The sequence below is a fragment of the Leishmania braziliensis genome, chromosome 9 (genome assembly GCF_000002845.2).
Source record: "Leishmania braziliensis MHOM/BR/75/M2904 complete genome, chromosome 9".
Classification (NCBI taxonomy): Eukaryota; Euglenozoa; class Kinetoplastea; order Trypanosomatida; family Trypanosomatidae; genus Leishmania; species Leishmania braziliensis.
Window position 1 is genome coordinate 534691 of NC_009301.2, and position 21989 is coordinate 556679.

At 53.1% G+C, this 21989-nt stretch overlaps 8 protein-coding genes and 1 pseudogene across 9 annotated transcripts; all 9 read right to left on the minus strand.

Moving 5' to 3' along the window:
- Positions 1-258: 258 nt before the first annotated feature.
- LBRM_09_1540 (putative DNA J-binding protein) lies at positions 259-2700 on the minus strand (the record flags this gene model as incomplete). The annotated part of the gene is made up of 1 exon (XM_001562716.1): positions 259-2700. The coding sequence occupies one exon, from the start codon at positions 2698-2700 to the stop codon at positions 259-261; it is 2442 nt and encodes an 813-aa protein (XP_001562766.1).
- A 1149-nt stretch (positions 2701-3849) lies between these two features.
- LBRM_09_1550 (putative cytochrome b5-like protein) lies at positions 3850-4203 on the minus strand (the record flags this gene model as incomplete). Its single annotated transcript, XM_001562717.1, has 1 exon — positions 3850-4203. The coding sequence occupies one exon, from the start codon at positions 4201-4203 to the stop codon at positions 3850-3852; it is 354 nt and encodes a 117-aa protein (XP_001562767.1).
- Positions 4204-5487: 1284 nt separating this feature from the next.
- Positions 5488-5979, minus strand: LBRM_09_1560 (annotated as a pseudogene). The gene has a single exon. A coding segment is annotated over exon 1 (492 nt).
- A 503-nt stretch (positions 5980-6482) lies between these two features.
- LBRM_09_1570 (conserved hypothetical protein) lies at positions 6483-6848 on the minus strand (the record flags this gene model as incomplete). The annotated part of the gene is made up of 1 exon (XM_001562718.1): positions 6483-6848. One exon carries the CDS (start codon positions 6846-6848, stop codon positions 6483-6485), a length of 366 nt encoding a protein of 121 aa, XP_001562768.1.
- An 848-nt stretch (positions 6849-7696) lies between these two features.
- Positions 7697-12610, minus strand: LBRM_09_1580 (conserved hypothetical protein; the record flags this gene model as incomplete). The annotated part of the gene is made up of 1 exon (XM_001562719.1): positions 7697-12610. The coding sequence occupies one exon, from the start codon at positions 12608-12610 to the stop codon at positions 7697-7699; it is 4914 nt and encodes a 1637-aa protein (XP_001562769.1).
- Positions 12611-13221: 611 nt separating this feature from the next.
- On the minus strand, positions 13222-14238 carry LBRM_09_1590 (conserved hypothetical protein; the record flags this gene model as incomplete). The annotated part of the gene is made up of 1 exon (XM_001562720.1): positions 13222-14238. One exon carries the CDS (start codon positions 14236-14238, stop codon positions 13222-13224), a length of 1017 nt encoding a protein of 338 aa, XP_001562770.1.
- Positions 14239-14791: 553 nt separating this feature from the next.
- On the minus strand, positions 14792-15277 carry LBRM_09_1600 (conserved hypothetical protein; the record flags this gene model as incomplete). Its single annotated transcript, XM_001562721.1, has 1 exon — positions 14792-15277. The coding sequence occupies one exon, from the start codon at positions 15275-15277 to the stop codon at positions 14792-14794; it is 486 nt and encodes a 161-aa protein (XP_001562771.1).
- A 472-nt stretch (positions 15278-15749) lies between these two features.
- LBRM_09_1610 (conserved hypothetical protein) lies at positions 15750-17741 on the minus strand (the record flags this gene model as incomplete). Its single annotated transcript, XM_001562722.2, has 1 exon — positions 15750-17741. The coding sequence occupies one exon, from the start codon at positions 17739-17741 to the stop codon at positions 15750-15752; it is 1992 nt and encodes a 663-aa protein (XP_001562772.2).
- Positions 17742-18223: 482 nt separating this feature from the next.
- LBRM_09_1620 (conserved hypothetical protein) lies at positions 18224-18769 on the minus strand (the record flags this gene model as incomplete). The annotated part of the gene is made up of 1 exon (XM_001562723.1): positions 18224-18769. One exon carries the CDS (start codon positions 18767-18769, stop codon positions 18224-18226), a length of 546 nt encoding a protein of 181 aa, XP_001562773.1.
- Between the last annotated feature and the right edge of the window lie 3220 nt (positions 18770-21989).

Below are 21989 nucleotides of genomic sequence, written 5' to 3' on the forward strand. Positions count from 1 at the left end.
ACAGCGCCAGTTCAGACAGGTCCGCGGACACATGGAGCCCGCACAGCGGTACCCGAGAACAGGCTGTAGGTTCTTGGGCTTCCCACAGAGGGTGCGTACTAGAGTCTGATACCATGCACAATGAGGTAGCTGGCATCCTTCGGGTCTATGTAGAGAGAAGGGTAAAAGCGTATAACTCAGAAGACAGTATGAGCACAGTGTGTAGGTAATTTACTTCATGGGCGTGAGAGGTCAATCCAAACACAGGCACCTTTGTGTTTAGTGGGGCGCCGTGGGAGACACCACATGAATGGTCGTATTAAGCGGTGAGCCTTGTAGCTTGTAGCGCGCACAGCACACCGTGGGAATAAGAGCCTCCAACTCCCCCTTGGTGCGCACGCGTGCCATTTTCGTCCCGTAACTCGCCTGGTGCAGCTGCTGGAAGAAGTGCGGGGCGACGGCGTCGTAGTTGCGGCGAATGGAATACTTGAGAGTGTAGTATTGTCGGCACTGCACATCCGTCTCCTCCACGAAGAGACAGCCTGAGCAGAGGGCTGCAGCGCGTGTAATATACGACGACGCCAGCACATCGTCTGGGATACGGCTCAATACATGCTGCAGCACCACGAAGTCGTACATGTCCGTAGGCAGCGTGCTGTGAAAGACAAAACGGATGTGGATATTGCCATGCATGACGTCGTCCGGAAGCTGCAAGTTGCGCTGCGCTGCGGCCAGGAGACGATGCACAGCTGGGCTGCTCACCAAGCGCACCCACTCTGATGAATCCTCCACAGTGTCTGGCTTCTCCAGCTTGCAGTCTACGCCCTCGACTCTGATTTGCAAGTCAGGTAGTACAACGAGCACTCGCACTACCTCTTCCCTAGTTGGGAGCCAGGCAGTGTGCACATTCTTCGTGACTGCCTTTGCGTGACGCTCAGGCAGCACCCACTTGTGTTTGGCATAATCCACGACACAGTCCTCGGTTTGGTAGTCGAATGAGTCGTTGGTCAGCCAGTTCGCTCGCTTTTCGTGCGCGCCGGTCATGCCATGGCGGCGCGCCTCCTCAATGCGTTGCTTGCGCTCCATTCTGCGTTGCTGCTCCTCAGGTGGCATGTCTTTGAAGTATCGTGTGCCGCCAAAGTTGAAGTCCTTCAGCTTCACATTTAGCTTGCGGAGTGACATTGCGTCATGGGGCATGTGCAGCTCCTCCGCGCACGCTGCGCTCAGGTGCACAGCGTACATGGTCCAGAAAGCCTGTTCTTCCTTTGGAAGCGCCGCCTCCTTGTCCAGAAGGCCGAGCATTACCTGCTTTCCCACCTCGCAGAGGTCGAAAAAGGCCGAGTTCATCTCGGACCGGTTCTTCCACAAAAAGTCTTTGCGCTCAGGGTTGAGGGTAAGCATGTGCTTCCACTCCTTGCCTACCAGCTCCAACCACCTCGCACGCGCCTGCTTCCACATGTCCAGTAGCTGCGCGCTGATACAGTGGGAGAGAAACTCGCTGTCGAGATACTTTCTTTTCTCTGCTGCCGTCGAAACCATCAGATCCGTCTCACTGAACCCACCCAGACGTGAGAGCGGCTTGGCCCCGGTGTCACCGTTGGCCTTCAGCTTCTCGTCGTCTCCGCGCAGCGGGATGCCATCTGATGTTGACAGCGGTTCCCCAAAGATAATCTCAGCCAGTTGACTCCCATCCGCCGTCATGGCTTCGTGAACGCTTTGTGCCGCCGATGCACAGTGCTGCAGGCAATGCGCCAGCATTGGCAACCAAAACGGTGAGGGAGGGACGGGGTGCACAGGGGATGGACGGTTCAGGTTTGTGCCGTTCTCCTTCATCATCACGTTGCTCACCACCGGAGTGAAGCTGGGATCCTGCTTGGACTTTTCCAACCGGCGCCGGTACTCGGCGTAGCTTGACGGCTCGCCGAGGGCAGTGCGGTAGTAAAAAACGCAGGTAAGTCGCTTCCAGTCCTCCTCTGAGCACGACACCTCCACCTCCGTGTTTGAATGGAAGTGGTGCGAGTCAAACACCATTACATCGCGCGGCTGCATGAGCACGTTGATGCGGAAGTCGTCAAAGGTAAGGGCAAGCCCTTTAAACTTCCCATCAATGCATGCGATGCAGCTATAGCCAGCGTCAAAGTCGCCGACGTCGGTGTGAGAGGCTGTGCGGAAGCGGGAGTTGATGGTGAGCGTGGAGAACGGGGTTCCGTGAATGCGCACGAGATCCGGAATCGCGTTGTTTTGTGCTTTCCACCGCTCCGGTGCCACATGTCTGTAGATCTCGCTGACATAATCGACGACAGGGAAGACAGCCGACCATGCCTCCTCGTGCTCATATGTGAAGGACGTTTTGCGTGACTTCAGCTCCACCGGCGAGCCCCGGTAGTCGAAGTAGCCAGCAATTCCACTCAAAGGCGACTCCCCACCGAATATCATGCTCCGAAGCGAGGTTCGCACGGCAGCGGATATGAGGAGCGCCGACGCCATGGATGTCGCGTACTTTGGTAAGGCTTTCCGAAGCACAACACCAATGATCTCTCCGCGGCCATCTTTGATGGTGCCGCTATCGTAAAAATCGATAACACAGTGCGCGTTGTCGTAGAAGGGGTGCAACTTGACGGCTTCAGCGTAGCTCTCTGCCACTTCCTCCGGGGTACGTGTCTCCTTGATGGTAGGAAAGTTGAAGATGTCCATCTTAATCCTCTTGGTGCTGGACTCCATGGCTTCGTAGTCGCCGGAAAAAAGATGTGGATTATGCAAGTATTCAAATCGCAATGTGTGTGTGTGTGGGCGTGTTCGCGCTACATAACAGGAACATCTTAGTGGAGTGTAGCGCGGGAAAGAGACGGACGAAATTGCTCTTGGCGGTAAGAACGACACAATTGAAAAGGGCGAGTGTGGAGGGAAGAGGAGTACACAATTGGGGGGGGGGCTTAAGGTACGGCAGATACGCGCACAGGCTTGCCAAACTGCGACTGGCAGCACACGTACAAGAGAGGAGCCTGTGGGAAGAGCAAAAGCAGACGCAAGCCAAGAAATGATAACAGGAAGAAAGACAGGAGAGCGAGAATACAGAGGAAAAAAGGTCAGAGAGAGAAGAAACTCAGACACAACGGAAAGGAGCAGAGTCGACACAAAGTGTAGCGCAAAGAGAGAGAGAGAGACAAGTCCCAGCATAGACTGCGCAGTTCGCCAGCTTGTGTCGCTTCTTCCCCCAGCTATTCAGCGAGAGATCCAGCACCTGCACAGACGCATAAAACATGTGAAAGATTGTGTGGTCCCAAGCGACTGATAAGGCATTATCTCTCGATTGCCACACGTGCTCTCACTACGTAACACAATAAAAAACCAGCATAATCACATAGAGCAAGACGGAGTAGAGGAAAGGTACCCGGCCGGGGTGATTCGCAAGACTTGTAGGGTTATAGCCAGTGAGCACACGTGCACATTTGTTACGGAAAGGAACGGAGCAACTCAACGTCCTCCGTAGAGAACTTCTTTGCCATTTTCTTTTCGCTGCCTCTCTTTTCGGCGGCTGTGTAGGCGGCCATTGAAATCGATACACATACGCTGCCACACAAAAAATGGCCACGATTTCCACTGCTGGGCCTCTGCCTCGTCTTTTCTCGGGCACTGCTGTCTCTCGATGCCCCTCTCACGGCACCACGTACGGAGAGAGAGGAATGGAGTAGAAGGAGAAGTGGAGTAGCGTAAGCAAGGCAGCGTCTTCACCTTACTTTACAGAAAGAACGCGAGGCTAATAGTGTACCCGAGAACCACTCGTCGGAGCACTGCGCACATCCACGTTTCCTCTGTTCTCATGTCTCTCACCTCTGATAATACCTCTCCCTGCACGAGCCTCTGACTCCTTCAGGGGCGGAAGATAAAAAACAAGCAGATGGCGACGAGCGCCAGCACCACTGCGATGCCGAAGTAGCTTTCTGCTGTCTTGCTGGTAGTCTGCTGAACATTATTCGTATCGTCTGGGTGAATGTCGCCGATGTAGTACCGCGCCAGTTCCTCCACGGCGCTATCTGAGTGACCCACAGCGTTGAAGTCCCTTGTGCCATCCTTACCCGCCACGCTGAGGAGTGTGTCGACGCCGCCCGGGTGCTGATCCACAAACTTTGTAATGTCATAAACCTTGAAATCCTTGATGAACCATAGATCATTCTCTGTGATGTGCTTCTCCACCTCACTCAAATGAATATAGTTAGGGGTCATTGTGATTACAGGTCAGAGGAGAGAAGGGAAAAACCTTGCACACATCTAAAGCCGAGTTCCTTTATGTATGTGTTTGTTTGCTTCCGTTGTAAGGCTCACTTGACAATGAAGAGCAGGACAGGCAAGGGTGAGGGAAAGACAAAGTAGGGAACCTACAAGGCCCATGGAAGGCGGATACAATCCTGATCTTTAACGCGACTGCGTTGAAGAGATACAGAATACAAAAAGGCCGACGGTTGAAGAGACAGAGAAAACCCCCTTCTCAGATGCGCGCATGAGAGCACACGTTGGCCGTACAGCAACAACAGGAAATTGCACACCAGCAGGCACGATTACAGAGGGGGCGGAAGAGTGGAGCAGGGCAAGATGTGCTTAGTCCCCAATCCTGGGGAAGAGAGTTGGTAGAGAACGAGAGGAAAGAGAAGCAACAGCGGCGCCTCACAGAACGCCTCAAAAACGCTCACCTGCGCAAGGAGGCTGTGTGCCGTGCCTTGGCGGCCTCGAGGACGTTGCACGGTGCGAAAACGAAAGGTACGTCGGTGGGCACCCACAACGAACACAGGTAAAAATCCTTGAAGAGCGACCACTGAGACAAGAAGAATTGCGTTCCCCCTTCCCATTATGCATTCACGCGGTCTGAGACTCAAGCTTTCTGCGCATCCAGCTAGTCTTTCACCTGTTCCCGCTCAGAGATGTCCGTCAGTGCGATTCGAACAGTTTGAGGTCGCATTAGGGATAGCACGTGCACTTCTACTTTCCGCTTTGACAGCTTTCGATTCCTTTTTTCGAGGGATGCGTCAGATGTTCCAGCACTCAACGCTTTCCCGGTGCATTTCCGTAGTCGACAGTGAAGGGTTTCCGCGGTGGACAGCACAGAACACATCGCCGCGATTGTGAAAGTGGGGCACAAAAACGTCTCAGGGGAAGGTGGAAGAGCGAAGAGGAGGAAGGAAGGTGCTGGGCACACACGAGGCATCGTAAGAGAATAGGTGGGGGGGGGGTGATAAAAAGGCAGGATTCAACACAACTGCAAAAACTTGCTGCCTTGCGACTTGACCGTGAAGAGTACACTTCCCAAAGAAGGATGGTCGCCTGGGCACAGGGACAACGACGAAATGGAGAAGGGAAAGAGAAGGGCTCAGCTACAAAAGAGTAGGCTGAGCTTTGCGTGATGATGAAAGCAAGCTTCACAGAGAACACTATGAAAATGCGTTTAACGGCACGCTCATAGCGTTGCTTCTCCTTTTATTGAACGCGCTATGCGTGTTGCCGCGACCATGGGTATTACTGAGAACGAAGGGTGAAGCAGAAACAAATGGCGAGAAAGATAAAAATGGCGACGGTGCCGGCGACGTTTCTCTATGTTCCCTGGAAAGACTCCTTCAGCTGAGACACTTCATCAGGGTGGTGGTTGCCACTGTAGCGCCACTCCATCTCCTCTTTGGCGGAGTAGGGGCAGTCGACGGATTTGAAGTCGTTGGACGCGTCTCTGCCAGTGACTGCGAGGAGCTTCCTTGGGCTTCCAGGGTGCTCCTCGACAAAGAGACCTTTCGGTGTGAGCGCGACAATCCACGATGAATCACAAACTGTCCACAGTGTTGCGCTTCTCAAGGTCGACCAAGCGGAAGTACTTGGTAGACGTGATGCACAGCTGTTACGTTGGCTGGGTGGCCTTCGGGGTGTCTTGCGACTTGGAACAGAGCAGGCGAGTGCGTACAGTTTAGTACGAGGACACTCATATTTAGCGACGAAAGAAGCAAGTAAACACAAAAGAGATCAGCGCGCGCAAGATGTTAAATAATCGCAAGAAACAGAGCTCGCCGCAGGCGGCGAAAAGGAGTGAATTGCAACGCAGTGAGGAGACCGCGATGCACGGGGGCCAGAGGGGGAGCTGGGAGAGGTGCAAAGCTCATAGACTCACTGACAGTGCATAGGGTACACAGTGGAACAGTACAACTGTTGTTCTTGACTCCCCAATGTGACAGACGACTAGAGATGGAAGCCACTTGGCAACCAAGAGGTTTTAATGACGTGGTATCAACAAGCCCCACGCACTTTCCAGTTACTCAAGCAATGGAAATCCAGACAGTATCGACTGTCTTTGTTTTTCTGTCCACTTTGTCCTGCGCTTGTCCCGCCGCTGGTGTCCTCCATATTAAAGCGTCCCTGAGCGAAAGAAGAAAAGGAGAAAGAGTTCGCTGCGCCCTCATGTGGCTCTCAAGATGCCTCCACGATGCGTCAACCAACGAATCTGTCACTACACTTGTAATTAATCTTTGCTACATGTTGCGGGCCCGGATAGCATGCAGAATCGTCCGGAATCCAACAAACCCCACGCAGTGGGTGGTGGCACGGCTCCGCGCCAGATCTTCCTTGTACCCTTGGTACGGCAGCGGCTTGGGTAGGCCTGCCTCTTGGTGAAGCCGGCACTCCACCGCATACAGATCAGGGTTCATTCGGCCACTCAGTACATCCTTTGGTACCACCTCACCAATCCCCAAAGCCTGACGCTTCGCATCACGCTCCTTCTTTTGCTTTCGGAAGACGCGCATCTCCACCTTCGACAAATTCGAGTTCAGATCATTAATGCATGCTTTCATTCGTCGCTCACGAATGCCCTTTCGGGCACGCCGCACTAGCTTCATGGCTACAACGTTCGCAACACACGCGATGATGAGAAAAGTACAACGGTCGATAGGGCAACCGTACCCCGACACGCAGCTTATGGGGACAGAGGGAAGCTGTAACGTGCCTGATGTTGCGCAACTGTCTGTACTGAGTTAAGTGGTCATCCACGAACGAGGGCGTACTACTGCATACAGAGCACAAAACGCACACCAAAAGCGAAGGAAGTAGTAGGAGAGTGAAGCATATTACGAAAGGGGGGGGGGTAGTTTCAGTGGTGAGAGAATATTGACGGCACTGTCACGGGTATAAGAGCATACGCCCCCCGCGCGTGAATGCACGCACTCCGCGCATAGGACCAGCCCCCTTCCCCTACAAGAAAAAAAGAAATGGCAGCACTCGGCTCTTTAGAGCAACTGCTAAGCTGCCCTGAGCAGTAACGATTATGCCCCTTGTTTGTTTTTCTTCACTCAAGAATGACACATCGTGGAGAATCGACACAAAACACCTCTCCGTTATGAGTGACTTCTGTACATGGTTGAAAGAAAAGTAAAGAACCTACAGGACCGCACTGGCAAGACGAGAACCTACTGCGAGCTGCCAAAGTTCATCCCCAATCAGCCACAGGGCTGCCTGTTGGTGTCCACAGAGAAGGCAACGGATACACACATACGTGTAGGCGCACGCACATGCCAGCGCAACAAGAGCAGACAACAGAAAACGCAGCACACATTGCATAGCGCTGAAATCTCCTTGCTGAGTGCGAGTCGAGAAGTGCACGGAGAGCTTTGGAGAAAGAATGAAACTTGAAGCAAGGAGGAGCGGTTGAGCCATGCATCAGCATCCTCACGAGCCTTTCCTGCGGGCCTTACTGCTTGTCTGATGACATCAACACGCGGGCTTGCACGAAGCGAACGTACGGTTTCGGCACAGGGAACGCGTGGAACTGCTTGCAAAGCTGCCAGTAGCGCCTCGCACTACAGGCAAACTTGGCATCATACAGGTACTCGATATAGTCAACCTCCAGTCGGCCCATCCCAAACAGTGGCCGCTGGTGAAACTGCCACGTTAGACTGCGCAACGAGACCACATTGAGCCACTGACTAAGGAGAAGCTTATCCCCTGCTTCGGACACCTTGAACTGCACCTCCACGCCAGCGGCAGTCACTCGCACCTCGAACGCCATGCTGCACACAGCAGGGCGGCACTTCTCCAGCGCGCCAATGACCTCCTCCACCTGAATGCCATCGATCCCCTTGTTTTGTTGTGTGAAGAGAATACGAATTGTGTTGACAAAGGCAAGCTCGCTCACTGTGACACCCTCTAGGAAATCACGGAAGAGGGAAAACATATCACTCTGAATCTTCGCGCTGCCAACGCCAAACGAAACTTGCGCCTTCACCTTCTGTGTATCGCGCTCTCGGCGCCGACGATCCCTGGCCTCAGCATCCATGACAATGTCGCGCACAGGCACTAGCTCCGCGACAAAGGGAAGATGCCGGTCTAACTCCCCACACAGCATGCGGAAGCGCTCGGGGTGGCAGTAGGGTTGCAGCTTTCCCACCACGTACGACGCGAACGACTTCCAGTCCCGCTGATTCATCGCCGTTTCAATGCCACCAGAGAGAACAGCATACTTGGAAGTGGCCGAGATCTTTGGAAGCTGTCCGTTAAAGGCCTTTACAAGGATCGGGGACAGGAGCTCACGCTGCTGCGGGCGGTAAGGCACTCGGAACGTGTTTCCGGTACTGCTGGCGAGGCACGCCACACCACACGAGTACGGCATCACAGGTTGCAGGTCAACCGCAACGACGCATTGCAGGCCTGGTGGTGGGTCCTGCCAGTGCAACGCAGCTCGGATGACATCCTCCATATCCACGACAGTCGTGGCGAAGGGCTCAATCATGCGTGATTTGCCCGTATACACGTAGTTCTGCGCGTCACCTTCAGGGCCTTTTGATTTATAACGCTCTTCGTACTCCCGCGTAACCGCGATCACATGTCGCAGCTGCCGCGACAGAAGCTGGTTCATCGACTCGTACTCGTGAACAAGGCTGTCCCGATAAGACAATTCCTCCATCTCCATCTCCTGGCGGTACGAGAACAGAAGACCCTCGAGTTGACGCTGCTGGAGCTCGGCTTCCTCAGCCGTCTTCCTTGGTCGAGCAGCCGCTGCAGCCTTCTTTGCCTTTTTCTTCGACTTCTTGACCGGCACCATGGCCTTCTCCGCCTTCATTTGCACCATTAGTTGACGGAATGTGCCGCTTTCGTCGCAGTCCAAGGTGGCCCGCTGAGCCTCCTCCTCGACGTACACCGCCAACGACTCGAACCCAAAGACCGGTGGCTGGCGAAGGTTGAGTGCACCACCGTAGCCGCTAACGTAGATGAAGTTGGACTTAGTTGTATCCGTCTGTGAGACGGCACGCAGCATCGTCGCCATGTCAGGGTCCTCCAGCGTCGTCACTTCGTAGCCTTGCTGTCGAAGAGCGTCTTGAAGGGGTCCTGTATCGCTGTCGATGGCCGGCACGCCAGGACACTGCGGATGGTGCAGCGTAATGAGCAGCGCGCATAGAGATTCCTTCATCTTGACGGTCGCATTCATACGAAGTGCGCGTATTTCCTCTACCTTCCGGTCGTTCAAGCTGCGCAGCTCGCTCCGCCGCGCAGCCTCGCGCTTCGCCAGACGGACACGCCAGTTCCGCTGAATCATCAGCGACGCGTTCTCGCGAACACCGTCAGTGAGTTTCTTGCTGACGAAAGAGACAGCTGCCGCTTCATTCGCCGACATATGGGGGCGGACGCGCTGAATCAGATGCAGGGTCGAGCCGAATTCGGCATTCAACAGGTGCGTGTGAAGCACTACTGGCAAGAACCATGGCCACCCGATATTCTGCAGGCTGCGAATGATGTCGTCGGTGAGCACCGACCGGGATCCGGAATTCAGGGGACCCAACTTGGCAGTAACGTACGGCTTCAGCGTGTCGCTAAGCAGCACCCTCTCCACACCTTCGATCATGCGATTCAGCATGAGCTCGCGCCGGCCCTGCATTCCTTCGACCATGTACGGATAGTGCCACTTGAGCATGTTGCAGTCGTACACCGCGTCAGTTGGCAGCTCCGGCTCGCGGATATGGAGCACAGAAGCAAAGCAGTCGCCGATATGCACCGTGACCAGCAGGTGCCCCCGTGGTGCCTCTGCCCTCAGGACCACGTTGATAGACTCCTCCAGGCGTGCCACACTGTCCAGTGCGTGGTAGCACTCCGCAGGTAGACCATACCACGACTTCCACTGCGCCTCTGTGCGCTCGGTGAGAATGTGCGGTGCGTTCTCGACCTCGTGGAATTTCCCCGAGAGCACATCGTACAGCGTCTCGTGCGCAACGCTGCGCTCACCGAAAGCGCACGTGAAAGCCACCGCTGCAACGGAAACATTGTTATTCTTGAAGATCCGCATGTCAGGCCAGGCAGCGTTGTCGACGTCATCGGACTTATCGGCGGGGCCTTGAGTCCACACCACATCGTTGCGGCGCACAACGTTCGTCGTGGAGTTGATGAGCAGCCCATGATTGTTGTGATGCGAGCGATCCTGCAGTACGTAAGCACCAGGGCCCTCGTCCATCGCCAGCGTCACATAGGGGCATCTCTGCAAGGAGAGGAAAAAGTGGCCAATCTGCCCAATGAAAGGGCGCTGAATTTTCCAGTTTCGCACGTTGTGTCCGCCAACTGCGATCCAATTGTCGTAGATCACGAACCGCGTCGGTCCCTCCCGCGACACGAAGAGCAGGTCCTGCAGAACATCATCCACCTTGACACTGAAATTGTTTGTCTCACTGTCGATGCACCGCCACACGAGCTTGTGCCACTCACCATCCATCAAGTTCTGACGCTCGGTGCCGCGGAGTAGCGCTGAGCAGCAGGCACCGAATGCGTCCACAATGTAGAAGGTCGTGTGAAGCTCGTGGTAGCGCAGCCGCTCCTTTGTAATGACCGGCTCCGAGTTCAGCACGATGCCGAACTCTTGCATTTTGAAGTTTCGATCCGTCACGCCTACGAGCGTCATCATGCGCGACGAGACGTCAGTGCGAAAAGACAGCTCCATTCGCCAGTTGTGCATGAGCTGACCAAACAGCGGCAACGTTCCGACGTTCACCACTAGGTTGCCATCAAAGGATGGGGCACTGCGCGGCGGTGACTCCTCTACCGCGTGCAGGTTCAAGAGTGTCTCGTGATGGTCGGCGGGAATTGTGCGCGTCATTTCCTGTAGCATCCCGCCCTCGACGGCAAAGAGCGGCCACCGCACAATAGGATGCGAGGGGAATACGCCTGACCAGAACCGCAGCTCCGCGATGACCCCACGAAAGACCAAGGCTGGTGAGTTCACCTCGTCAAGGTAGCCGCCCACAAAGAGGCGATGCGACCACGGGTTAAAAGCGACGGGATGCTCTTGCTGAATGAGCTGAATGTTAATGGGTCGCCCGTCCACCTCGCACGACAACTGGCCCTCCTCTAAACTGTGAACGCGTAACATCACGTGATGGAACTTGGTGCCGTCGGTGAGTCCCACCTTCGCCACAGAGCCCACCGCCTCCAGCACTCGGTTGGCAGAGTCGCGAATAACGACTCGGAGAGAGTCCGGCATATCTTCGTACCAGTTGAGGCTCAGTTGGAACAGCTGGCCAACATCCTCGCGTTGACCCTCCATCATTTGCATCAGTACTCGTTTGCCGTCCGCTGGCTTCAAGTCGGTGCGAACCCAAAAGTCGACCGCCAACTCGCGAATCACCTCGTCAAGGTTGGGAATCCCCGGCAACGCCATCACGGACGACGCGCCGTCGAACGTGTAGAACGTGACTTTGTCCCCCCAGCCGTTTCCGGGAATAGGTTCACAGTCGCCGACTGCCTCCTGTTCCCGTAGCTCTTCCAGCATCTTTGCAGTATTACGGCGCTGCATCTGATTGAACAAGATAGTGTGGCTACGCGTGCTCTTGGCCGCCGCCAGCGAGGCAGCCCTCGATGTCCGGGTAGCACGGCTCACTGGGGGATACGCGATAAACGCCTGCGGCCTCAGCAAGGAGGAGTCATTGCGTGGTGGATACAATAGGTCATTGTGAGCGGCTGAGATGAGCCCATAGCGGCTCCTTGCGGCTACTTGCCTATCGGCGGGGTGCTGGTAGTGGTATTCCTGTCGCAGCTTGGCAATTTTCCTACGCAGCGCCTTTGACAGCTGCACGCCGCCCCCACCCTGCCCCGTGGTATCGCGTTCGTGCGCTTTCGTGCCGCGCGCCTCCGTTGCATCTGCGTCCCCCGAGTTCGCGTTCATCTGCAGCAGCCGCTGCATCTGCTTTTCCTTCGCGATTTCGTCCGCTACAACTTGCATTCCGTACTCCGCAGACGATCGAACTGCCTGAAGAAAGGAGATCAAGATAGTCTCGAGATGTGCCTCAGCGTTGACGCCTCGGTGGATCACAGTGACATTCTCTCTTCGCTGAACGCAATGCATGATGTCCTCAAACACCAACTGCAGCGCCTTCGACTCTTGCTCATCGTTTCCGTCCATAACGCCATCGAAGGGCGTGACGAAAAAGTGCGGCGTTACAGGGAACTGAGCCACTTGAAGCTGCCACTCAATTTCCTCTTCAGACGGCTGCACGCCCTTTCGATCATCATAGATGACGGCGATGCGATCCTTGAAGGTGGACCACGCGTAAGGCACCTCACCCTTCCCGTCCTCCTTGCCACCATCCTTGCCTGTCGGATTTTCAACAGAAAAGAGAAGCACCATGGGCCGCCTGTCGCAGTTTCGCTGAAAAACGTGGGATCACGGAACCCAAAGGATGGGAGAAAAAGCTCCTTATTTGCGTGGGGAACTTGAATGCACCAAGATGCCGGAGTGGATACGACTCGAAGTCAGGACGCACACATGCTCCGCACCGAACAAGAGGGGACCGTTGGTGTATTGCGCTCTGTTTCCGAATGTATGTCTGGAGAGCACTCCTAAAAGAATCCGAAGAGCGTTGTATTCAAGTGCATTTTGTGTTTCCACCAGAAGCACGCCAAAGGGGAAGATAAAGATGGAGAAGGTGAGGGGAAGAGAAAGCAAAACAAGGGCGTGATCATCGCGGCGTACTTTCCTAGCAGATTGCCAGGCAAAAGAAAACACGCTGACCGACAGGAAAAAAACAACCATGTATCCTTCGGCACTGAGTACATCACCACAGTGATCCGTTTCAGCTTGCAGCATCTATCTCTGCTGTTCTGCTGTCCTTTTCCCGTGGGCTCTTGTGCCATGATGTAAAGGGTCAGCTGAGCTCATCACCTAGTACACAAAGGAGGAAAATCAGCCGCTGAGAGCAGCCCATCTGTAGTATACATGGAGAAACTCACGAAGCAAGTTTAAATCTTTTTCTTACCCGTCTTCTTCTTCCTCGGATTAGACCTAGTGGCGCTAATGTCGACGATCTGCTTGTACACAACCGGGTTGGTGCGCTCGCTAATTCGTAGCGCCGTTACGCTCTTGCTTGCCTGCAGTGACTTGAGTAGGCACTCACTGGCACTGGGCGTCACGGTGCACATGTTCAAGTCTACCACTCGTAGAGCCATGCCGCATTCGATGGCTTCGCAGAGTGCTAGCACAGCGCCCGCGTCGCCGGTGAAAGCTGTATCCGCCAGGTCGATGTCCTCTACCTTCGAGCTCACGCAAATAGCCTTGGCCACCTCCTCCACGCCCTTGTCACCTATCGCGTTTCCACGCAGCGAAAGCACGGACACGTTAGACTCCTTTACGACTCGCGACGCGATGTCACCCGCTCCAACCGAGCTTACGCCACAGTACTGGAGAGAGAGAGACGTCAGAGAACTATTCCACTGAAGCCCTGAGCAAAGCTCCCGCACCCCGGCATCCTCCAAGGGGTTGAAGTCGAGAACAAGCTTTGTCACGGTTGCATTGCTCCTGAGGTAGTTGCCTAGATACAAGCAACCCCGTGGCCCGATCGTGCAGCCCGGCAACTCGAGACGCTGGATGCCAAATGGGTTGCGATCTGGAAGAGGCTGGTATTGACTGAGAAACTCGCACAGAATGAGTATGCCGTCATCGCCGAGCACTGCGTGATGCAACTGAACCACACGGAGAAAGGGATAGGGTCGCAGCACAATGGTGCACAGAGTCTTCAAATCACCAAGCAGTACCTCGCCACGCACAAATAAAGGAACCTGGGGTACCCCTTCCTGCTCTCCTTCCTTCACACGCGTCAGCTCCGTCTTCACCCGCTTCGCAAAAGGAACAAAGGGGTCCCCGAGTGAGCCGCACGCCTCATACAGACGGCGTAGATCCGTGTCGACGTGGAGCTCCTGCGCGACGGTGATCACCGGCGCAGACGGCTTTGCCTCCTTTTTGGCCTGCTTCGGGGGCATATTCGTCCGTCACCTATATGAAGACCAATACCCACACATGCGGGTGCGCGCACGCAGAGAGGGCGCAGGCCAAACAGCAAAAAAAAAAAAGCAGACGGAAAAACAAAAGTAAAGAGGAGTACTAAAAAACAAAAAATGGCTCTGTCTAATGGGCGGTAATCGGGTGAAAACGCTTGCAGTGCTGCGAGCCAAGAATCGGAGGCGGATGTCTTGCTTTGGGAGTGGGGGATAGCTGAGCGCAGGGTACAGGTTGTGTGTACCCGATAGAAAGTCGCTGCAAGAAACGCATGTGTGTCTCTGCCTCCTAGAGTCCAGCCTACAGAAAAGAACGCGCATTAGCTGTTCTCGTCTTCGATGGAAAACTGATTTTAATGAGCATTTCGTTGCTACATCATCCTCTGCTGTACATAGCCAAAAAGAGAGAAGTGCACCTCTCGCACAATCAACACCAGCAATCACCCCCTAGTGATGCAATCCATATTTTACACCACAGACATCCACGCGGAAAAAAAACGCAAGCAAGCAGACAAAGAAAAACGACTACAGAAGCGCGTTACTCACCCACACCTTCGAACAGGAAACTGCGGAGCTCCAGCAGGTCAATCTGATTGTGTGCACTGGGAAGCATCGCTAGAATATCCTCCACGGAGTCCAGGTCTTTTTCATCAAGCGATAAACTTGTCCTGAGGTCAGCTAGAAGCTGCGGCAGCTCTGCCGGATCCATATAGCCTGTTCCAGTGCGGTCGTATCTGCGAAGGATGGCGTCGACCGGATCCTGTGAATCCGCACTCTCTTCCTCCGGTATCTCGACAGGTACTGGGTCTGCCGAACACGACGGCACCTCGCTCGCTCCATTCTCCGTTAGCTGCCCTTCCGCGTCAAAAGGGGTAGCGTAGCCGCTCAAGATCGCAAAAAAATTGGCGCTGTATTTGTATAGATCAGTTGGTTTGTCGCGCATCACTGCCTTGGTGTATTGCTTCATGATCGTCCCCAGCTCCGGGGGGACGTTAATCTGATCAGCAGAGTACATGGCATTCATTTTTGCTAAGCTCAACACAACAGCAAGATCTTGGCCGTTGGCAATTCTGAGGGAGGTCGATCCACTTATACTACAGCCAGGGAAAAGGGAGAGGGGACTCCAGATGAAGAGACAGTATTACTCTCCACAGATAAAACGGTATGTGGAGTACAAACAGATGTGAAGCAGATGCAAAGATACGCCAGAAGTCAGCATCACACAGCAGTAGTTGATCAGCACCAAAAATCACACACATGTACACCTGGCGAGTGGCTTAGGAATGTCGCAGAAGAGCGACTTAGTTCCCCTACAATGCATCTACAGCTTCTTTTTCGATTATCTTGCACCGCAATGAAACATAAATATGCAGCATCTATAGTACGGGGAAAAAAAAGGAAGAGATGCTTTCAGAACCACACGTACGCGCGCATCAGCAGATCCTCACCCCCGAATCAAAACAGAAAGATGATATGACGCAGCGCCACCAGTCTCTTCACTCGGACAATCGAGACAGCGCCTTATTTTGGTCGAGAACAATTCTATGCAGCCTTTCCTTCGCTTCTGCAGACTCTTGCAGCGACTTTTCCAACGACGTTACTCTCGCCTCCAGCTCTTTGTTGTGCTCAGCAAGCCGTTCACAAGAGGCTGTAATTCGCGCATTCTCCTCGCTTACCGCCTTCACGGTTGCTCGTTCGTCAGCTAGCTCTTGGCTTCGCTCTCTTCGGTCAGCCGCTTCGCTCAGCGAAAGAACTTCACGTGCCACAAGGCGCGCATTGGACGCCTCCAGCTCCTCCACTTTCGCCTTTTCATTCCCAAAACTAGCACGGAGTGAAGCATTGTCTGCAAGAAGCGCGTCGCAGCGGTGGCGCAGGAGCAGTGACTCGTTGTCCTTCACCACAACCTGCTTGCTTAACTCACTCAAGCTCTGATGAAGCTCTTCCATGCACTGCTCTTTGGCATGCACGAGCTGAACAAGCTCCGCACACTTTGCTTCCAGCTCGGCCGCCTCGTGATCCCCTCTCGCTAGGCGCTGATGATGGTTCTCATTCTCGTATTCAAGCGACTGGATATCCAGTGTCAGCTGCTGCTCGCGTAAATGCATCGATCTCAGCTGCTCCTGCAGATACGCCACAGTCTCCTCCTTTGAAGCAAGAGCTGCCCGGACATTATCTAATTCTCGCTCAAGAAAGCGCTGATTTTCCAAAAGAGACTCATTCTCTTGTGCTGATTTTTGATAGGCACTCAGAATTTCCTGCACTTCCAAATCCTTTGCCTTCACTGCATACAGTGCGTGCGCCTCCCGTTCGCACACCTGCTGCATTTCAGCACGCAAATTTTCGTTTTCATTGGCAAGTGCGCTCAATTGTCGGTTGGTATGGTTTTTTGTCGCTGAGAGCTGTGCTACATCTGCTTCGTACTGGCGCAGTTGCTCTTCCCAGTGGCTTTTTTCACGCTCGATCTGCGATTTCTCCACCAATATTCTCTGCCGCTCCTCACCCAAGAGTCTGATTTTGTCGCCCATCGTGCGTTCTGCTGCCGTTTGATCGCTGCACCTCTGTTGCAAAGCACGAAGCTGCACTGATAGATTCTCTACGTCGGCAACCGCAATCCGTCTCCTTTCCGTCTCGGTGCTCAGCTGGCTCTTCGTCACCTCCAGCATCGCCAAGGCGTCCCGCTGCATCGCGCTTAAATCCTCCAAGGTACCACGAAACTGGTCACACTCTCGTGTTTTTTCCTCCAAAAGAGCCGCTAAGCTATGCGGCGGGTCCGCATCCTCTCCTGCTATCGTCATTGTGCCCTGTAGCGTGCAGACTTGGCACGCCTGGGTGAGACGCTCAAGAGAAGTTGTTTCACTGCCCGCATCAGCACGCTGACGCACACAATCTGTGCCTATGCTTCTTCGCTCCACACGCTGACGCTTTGCCTGCTCGGCCAACTCTGAGCTCAGGCGCTCACGCTCTTGTGTCAATGTCTCCACCGTCATTTTCAGTGCCGTTATGGTCGACGAGCGCTCCACCTTGCTCTCCTCCAACGTACCCTGGGCTTTGAGAACTTCTTCTTTTCTGATCTTCAGTAGCGACTGGAGCTTCCGCAATTTCGCCTGCAAGTCCGCCTTCTCCATGCAGGCAACGCTCTTTTCGCTGTTGGCAGCGGCCAATTGCTTTTCGAGAAGTTTGCACCTTCTGCCTGCATCAACAACCTCTCTGTGCGATCCGAATGTGTGCCGAAGATCTTCTAATTCCGCATTCTTTTGTCTGAGAGTTTGTTCGTACTGACTGGTCAATGCACGAACGTCAGCATATGATTTTGCTCGCATGCTACAGAGCAACTTCTCTAGACGCTCCACTTCCCGATGAAGAAACGCAATCTGCGCAAGAAGATGCGCGACATGTCCATCTTTTCCAGCAGTTTCCGATGGTGAGCACTCCTCATCGAGGCCCAAGGCGAGGTTCACCTGCGCGCCCATGACTGGAGTGGCACTCATTGTCTATTTCGATACACTGCCTCGAAACATAACTTGACATGGTACAGCACTACTACTAGAAAAAAGTCCCGATAAGTAGAACCAGAATGCCAAGCAAAAAAAAAAAATAGTGATATTTGAAAGATCCATTTACTGGGCAGAAATATAATAAATAGATGTATACATATATCTATATCTATCTATACATATATGTATTTATCTACATACGCATGCGCAACAAATCAACACTGCGGCTTTGCACCGCTAGACACATACGAATCCTGAACAATACCAGAAATCGCTTTTTTTTTTTTAAAACAGACCTCTTTTATAGCCATACGCTACAGAGATACTAATAGTCTTTTTTCTTCTTGATGAGAAGCTGAGGTACACAATTTTCTACAGTTCTGCCCGAAATAAAACAGTTCGACTTCAAAGCACCACACGACGTTAAAAAATAAATAATGAAAAAGCAAACACACGGACTGCATGTACGCAAATCGTTACCGTCTGTAAAATTCAGATCGCTGCTTCTCAAACAGTTCCTGTTCCAGCTTCCTAATACGTTGAGCATTGTACGAATCTGCACCAACAACCATAAGAGGCACCGACACCATTCCGACACAAAAGCCGCCAAAAAATATGAAGGCAATCTTCAAGGGTATGCGATTTCGTGGTTTCCGGAATGCGACAAACGCAGATAGACTACCGAGGATAATACCCGCATCTAAACCACGTTGCATCGGCTCGCATGATAAAAAGAAACGCCACTGCTGCGACAACGCACGTCGGCGGGCCTGACCAATATCCAGACCTTCCTGCTCAATGATATACTGCTTAATATCCTTCACCTCGGAGTCGGGGTACATTTTGTTACCTTCACGGGGCGATTGAATTTGTTTCATCATCTCTACCGTCTCCGGGGACGCCACTTTGTACCGACCTGAAAGAACCAAGTCACCGATATTCGTCGATTCTGGGGGACTATCCTCATAGCGAGGCACCTCTACGGCGGTGGTGCATTTCGCTTTGCTCCCCTTACCTCCCATACTTTCACGAAAGTGGTACAAAGGAGTCCTATCGTAGTACTACCACCAAAAAAAGTTCAATATATAAGAAAAAAAAAGGGTTAACGCTAGGGAGAACAAGTCTTCAGTCATCATTTTTGCCGCCTTTGCAACAACTGAGGGTTTCTCGACGAGAGATTCTTAGTTGTCTGATTTTATATCCACTGTCGTGCAATGTCCACAGAAGGAAGAGCAGCAAACACAGTTCATAAAAGCAGCACTTTTTTTTTTTCACCCGTCCATTTTACAGCCCAACTAGCGGTAAATAACCCGGCACCTCATAAACTCAACTACACTAAGTACTTTTTTTCTTTGCGTCAAATCACTGCGCAATGCGAGCGGCAGCTAGCTAAAATCTAAAAAAAAAAAACGACGAGAGCCACGCTACGTTGTAACCAAGAAATGCCCCCAGAAAAAAGACACAACGCTCATCCAGTACTGCAGGGTTTCAGGTTCATCCGCAGCCTCCACACTGGGAGTGCGCCTGCGCAGACCAGAGGCACGGCTACCGGCGCCTCCTCATTACAACAAGAACAATTCTACCCAGCTAAATAAATCGCCCACACCTGTGCCAGCTGAAAAATTGGCTGCCTAAATTGGTGCTCTCTCACCGGTACACGCTTAACAGGAGAAAGAGCTGCTGAACATGAAGGAAATGCGATTCTCAAGCCATTGTAAAATGGCGCCCTTCGGGATACGGACTCCAGATACTACGTGTGTCCATACGTTTCTAGGTGCAAAAGCTCCCACCACCTACGAGCTTACCCCGAAACAAAAAAATTCACACACGTTTCCTGTGCCGAGAAAGCAGCGACAGCGCGGTGCTATCAGCAAGGATGAAAAAGTGGAAGTCAGCGGAGCCGACCGTGGCGGTGCAGGTGTTGGAGGAACGCATGTGTTTGAAATTCAAAGCTGATTTGTACCAGCAAAAAGTCACGCAGATTCGCTCTACACAGATGACATACCTTCAACAAGGGCCTCGGCACAGTTCCTGCGCGCTTACTGCACCCGCGGCGTGCCAGCGACAGCAAAAATCCTAAGCATTCCGATTGGCGTGAGCTTCGCACAACAAACGTGCAGATAATAGGAGGAGGATGGCGGAAAACAATCTCGGCAGCGGAAATAAGCGCGTGGGGAGTGGAAAGCGTTCCCCGGAGGGCATTACACCAAACTCCGCGAAGTTGCCTTTAGACCAGTTCCAAGAAGCAACATCACCGCAGCCCGTTTGGCATGAAGTGGCTGCGCGCAAATCAGCTGATATCCCCCGCTTTTCTGTTTCTTGCGCACCACAAGCCGCAAGCGAAGCCAATTAATTTGCAAAGCTCAACTTTACAGGAGGCACCGCTTGGTCGCCATAGTGTCTGCCATTTCAGCCCGCGCTTTTTCTATCAACATTCATCCAAAATAGAAATATGCCTTCCACTATTGAATTTTCGAGAATGGCTGTGTATTTCACTGATGCGAAAAAGCGCCCGGCGACGTTGGTGTTCCGAGCCCCCTCCCCCCAAAACCGGTAGGCATTCATGGATAAGCCTGCTAAATAAAGGCGCAGCGATGCGATGGTCGTGCCCGCGTGGTCCTTTCCGCCGCGCCCCATCAAGCCCAGAGCACCACCGTTTTTATTCGAGCTCCGCGGTAAGCAAGCATCCTCCCCAATCCATATCCATACCGAAAATCAAATAAAGGCGGGGTGAGGAGAAACCCTTCGTACAAAACTTAAAATTACGACTTCTTCAACCCCCCCTCAGTGCTGACTTGTTTCCCTGAATTGGTAAAGTCGCCGCCCTTCGGCGATAACAAAACCAGCCCTTTTCCATCCATCGGGTTTCCTCAGCTTTTTTTAAACGCCAAAACATCCTTCACAAAGGAAGCGGTTTTCACCTTCTATTCGAATATCGCTGGCTTAGTGCGTTCGCTTGCAGGGGCTCTCGTGCCCTAAACGATTTAAGCTGGCATGATGCACCGAGAAACAACATACCGCCATCCACATCACTAAGCAAAAAAAAACAAACGCAAACATGCTTTTCCACTCGCGTTCCTTTCGTCACTAACCGTTATCTGCGCCAAGAAAAATTGATAACCCCAGCGAACTCGAAATTTCAAAAAACAGCTTTGACGTTAATTTTCCTAGTAAAAACATAACTAGCACATCATGAGCGCTGAAAAACTATTTAATAACAGATTCAAAAGGCAGACACACAACTAACGCACACCGCCGAAGGATACCGAGGTCCTTTCGCATTGCATCAATATAAAACGCTCTACAACCGAAACCATTTTCAGCGTCACACGGTATGGGGATAGGGTTAGGGTGCGGGCATTTTCTACCACTCCTTCCTATCCTTGAGGAACCCTCTCCCACTGTACCGGGGAAATCCTCCCGACGGCGAGTGCCAGGGTACACGGGTTAGGGTTAGGGTTAGGGTTAGGGTTAGGGTTAGGGTTAGGGTTAGGGTTAGGGTTAGGGTTAGGGTTAGGGTTAGGGTTAGGGTTAGGGTTAGGGTTAGGGTTAGGGTTAGGGTTAGGGTTAGGGTTAGGGTTAGGGTTAGGGTTAGGGTTAGGGTTAGGGTTAGGGTTAGGGTTAGGGTTAGGGTTAGGGTTAGGGTTAGGGTTAGGGTTAGGGTTAGGGTTAGGGTTAGGGTTAGGGTTAGGGTTAGGGTTAGGGTTAGGGTTAGGGTTAGGGTTAGGGTTAGGGTTAGGGTTAGGGTTAGGGTTAGGGTTAGGGTTAGGGTTAGGGTTAGGGTTAGGGTTAGGGTTAGGGTTAGGGTTAGGGTTAGGGTTAGGGTTAGGGTTAGGGTTAGGGTTAGGGTTAGGGTTAGGGTTAGGGTTAGGGTTCCCCCTCCCTCCCTTCATGCACACTAGGAGGCCTTTGAAATAGAGGAGGGGGGAGTCTTTTGGCCTTCATCTATCGCCAGTCACAGACGGCCGAAGTGCGGTGTGCGTTCCCGAGATGACGCTCATTAGACGCATGCTGGCCCTCTCCTCCGGCGTGGCAGCTGGCGTGAGCACCGCCCCATACCTTTGCGTTCCTGACAGGACACCCGTTGCGCCACGGTCCTGTTTGCAAACGCTGTGACACAGCGTTGCTCGGCGTCCGAATGCCACGGTGGCAGCAGTAGCGGCAACCCAGCCGAGAAGAAGGGTATCGACGCTGCTAGCGGGCCGGCGAGAGTGCTTGCGGACGAAATATCTGTCTAGCGTC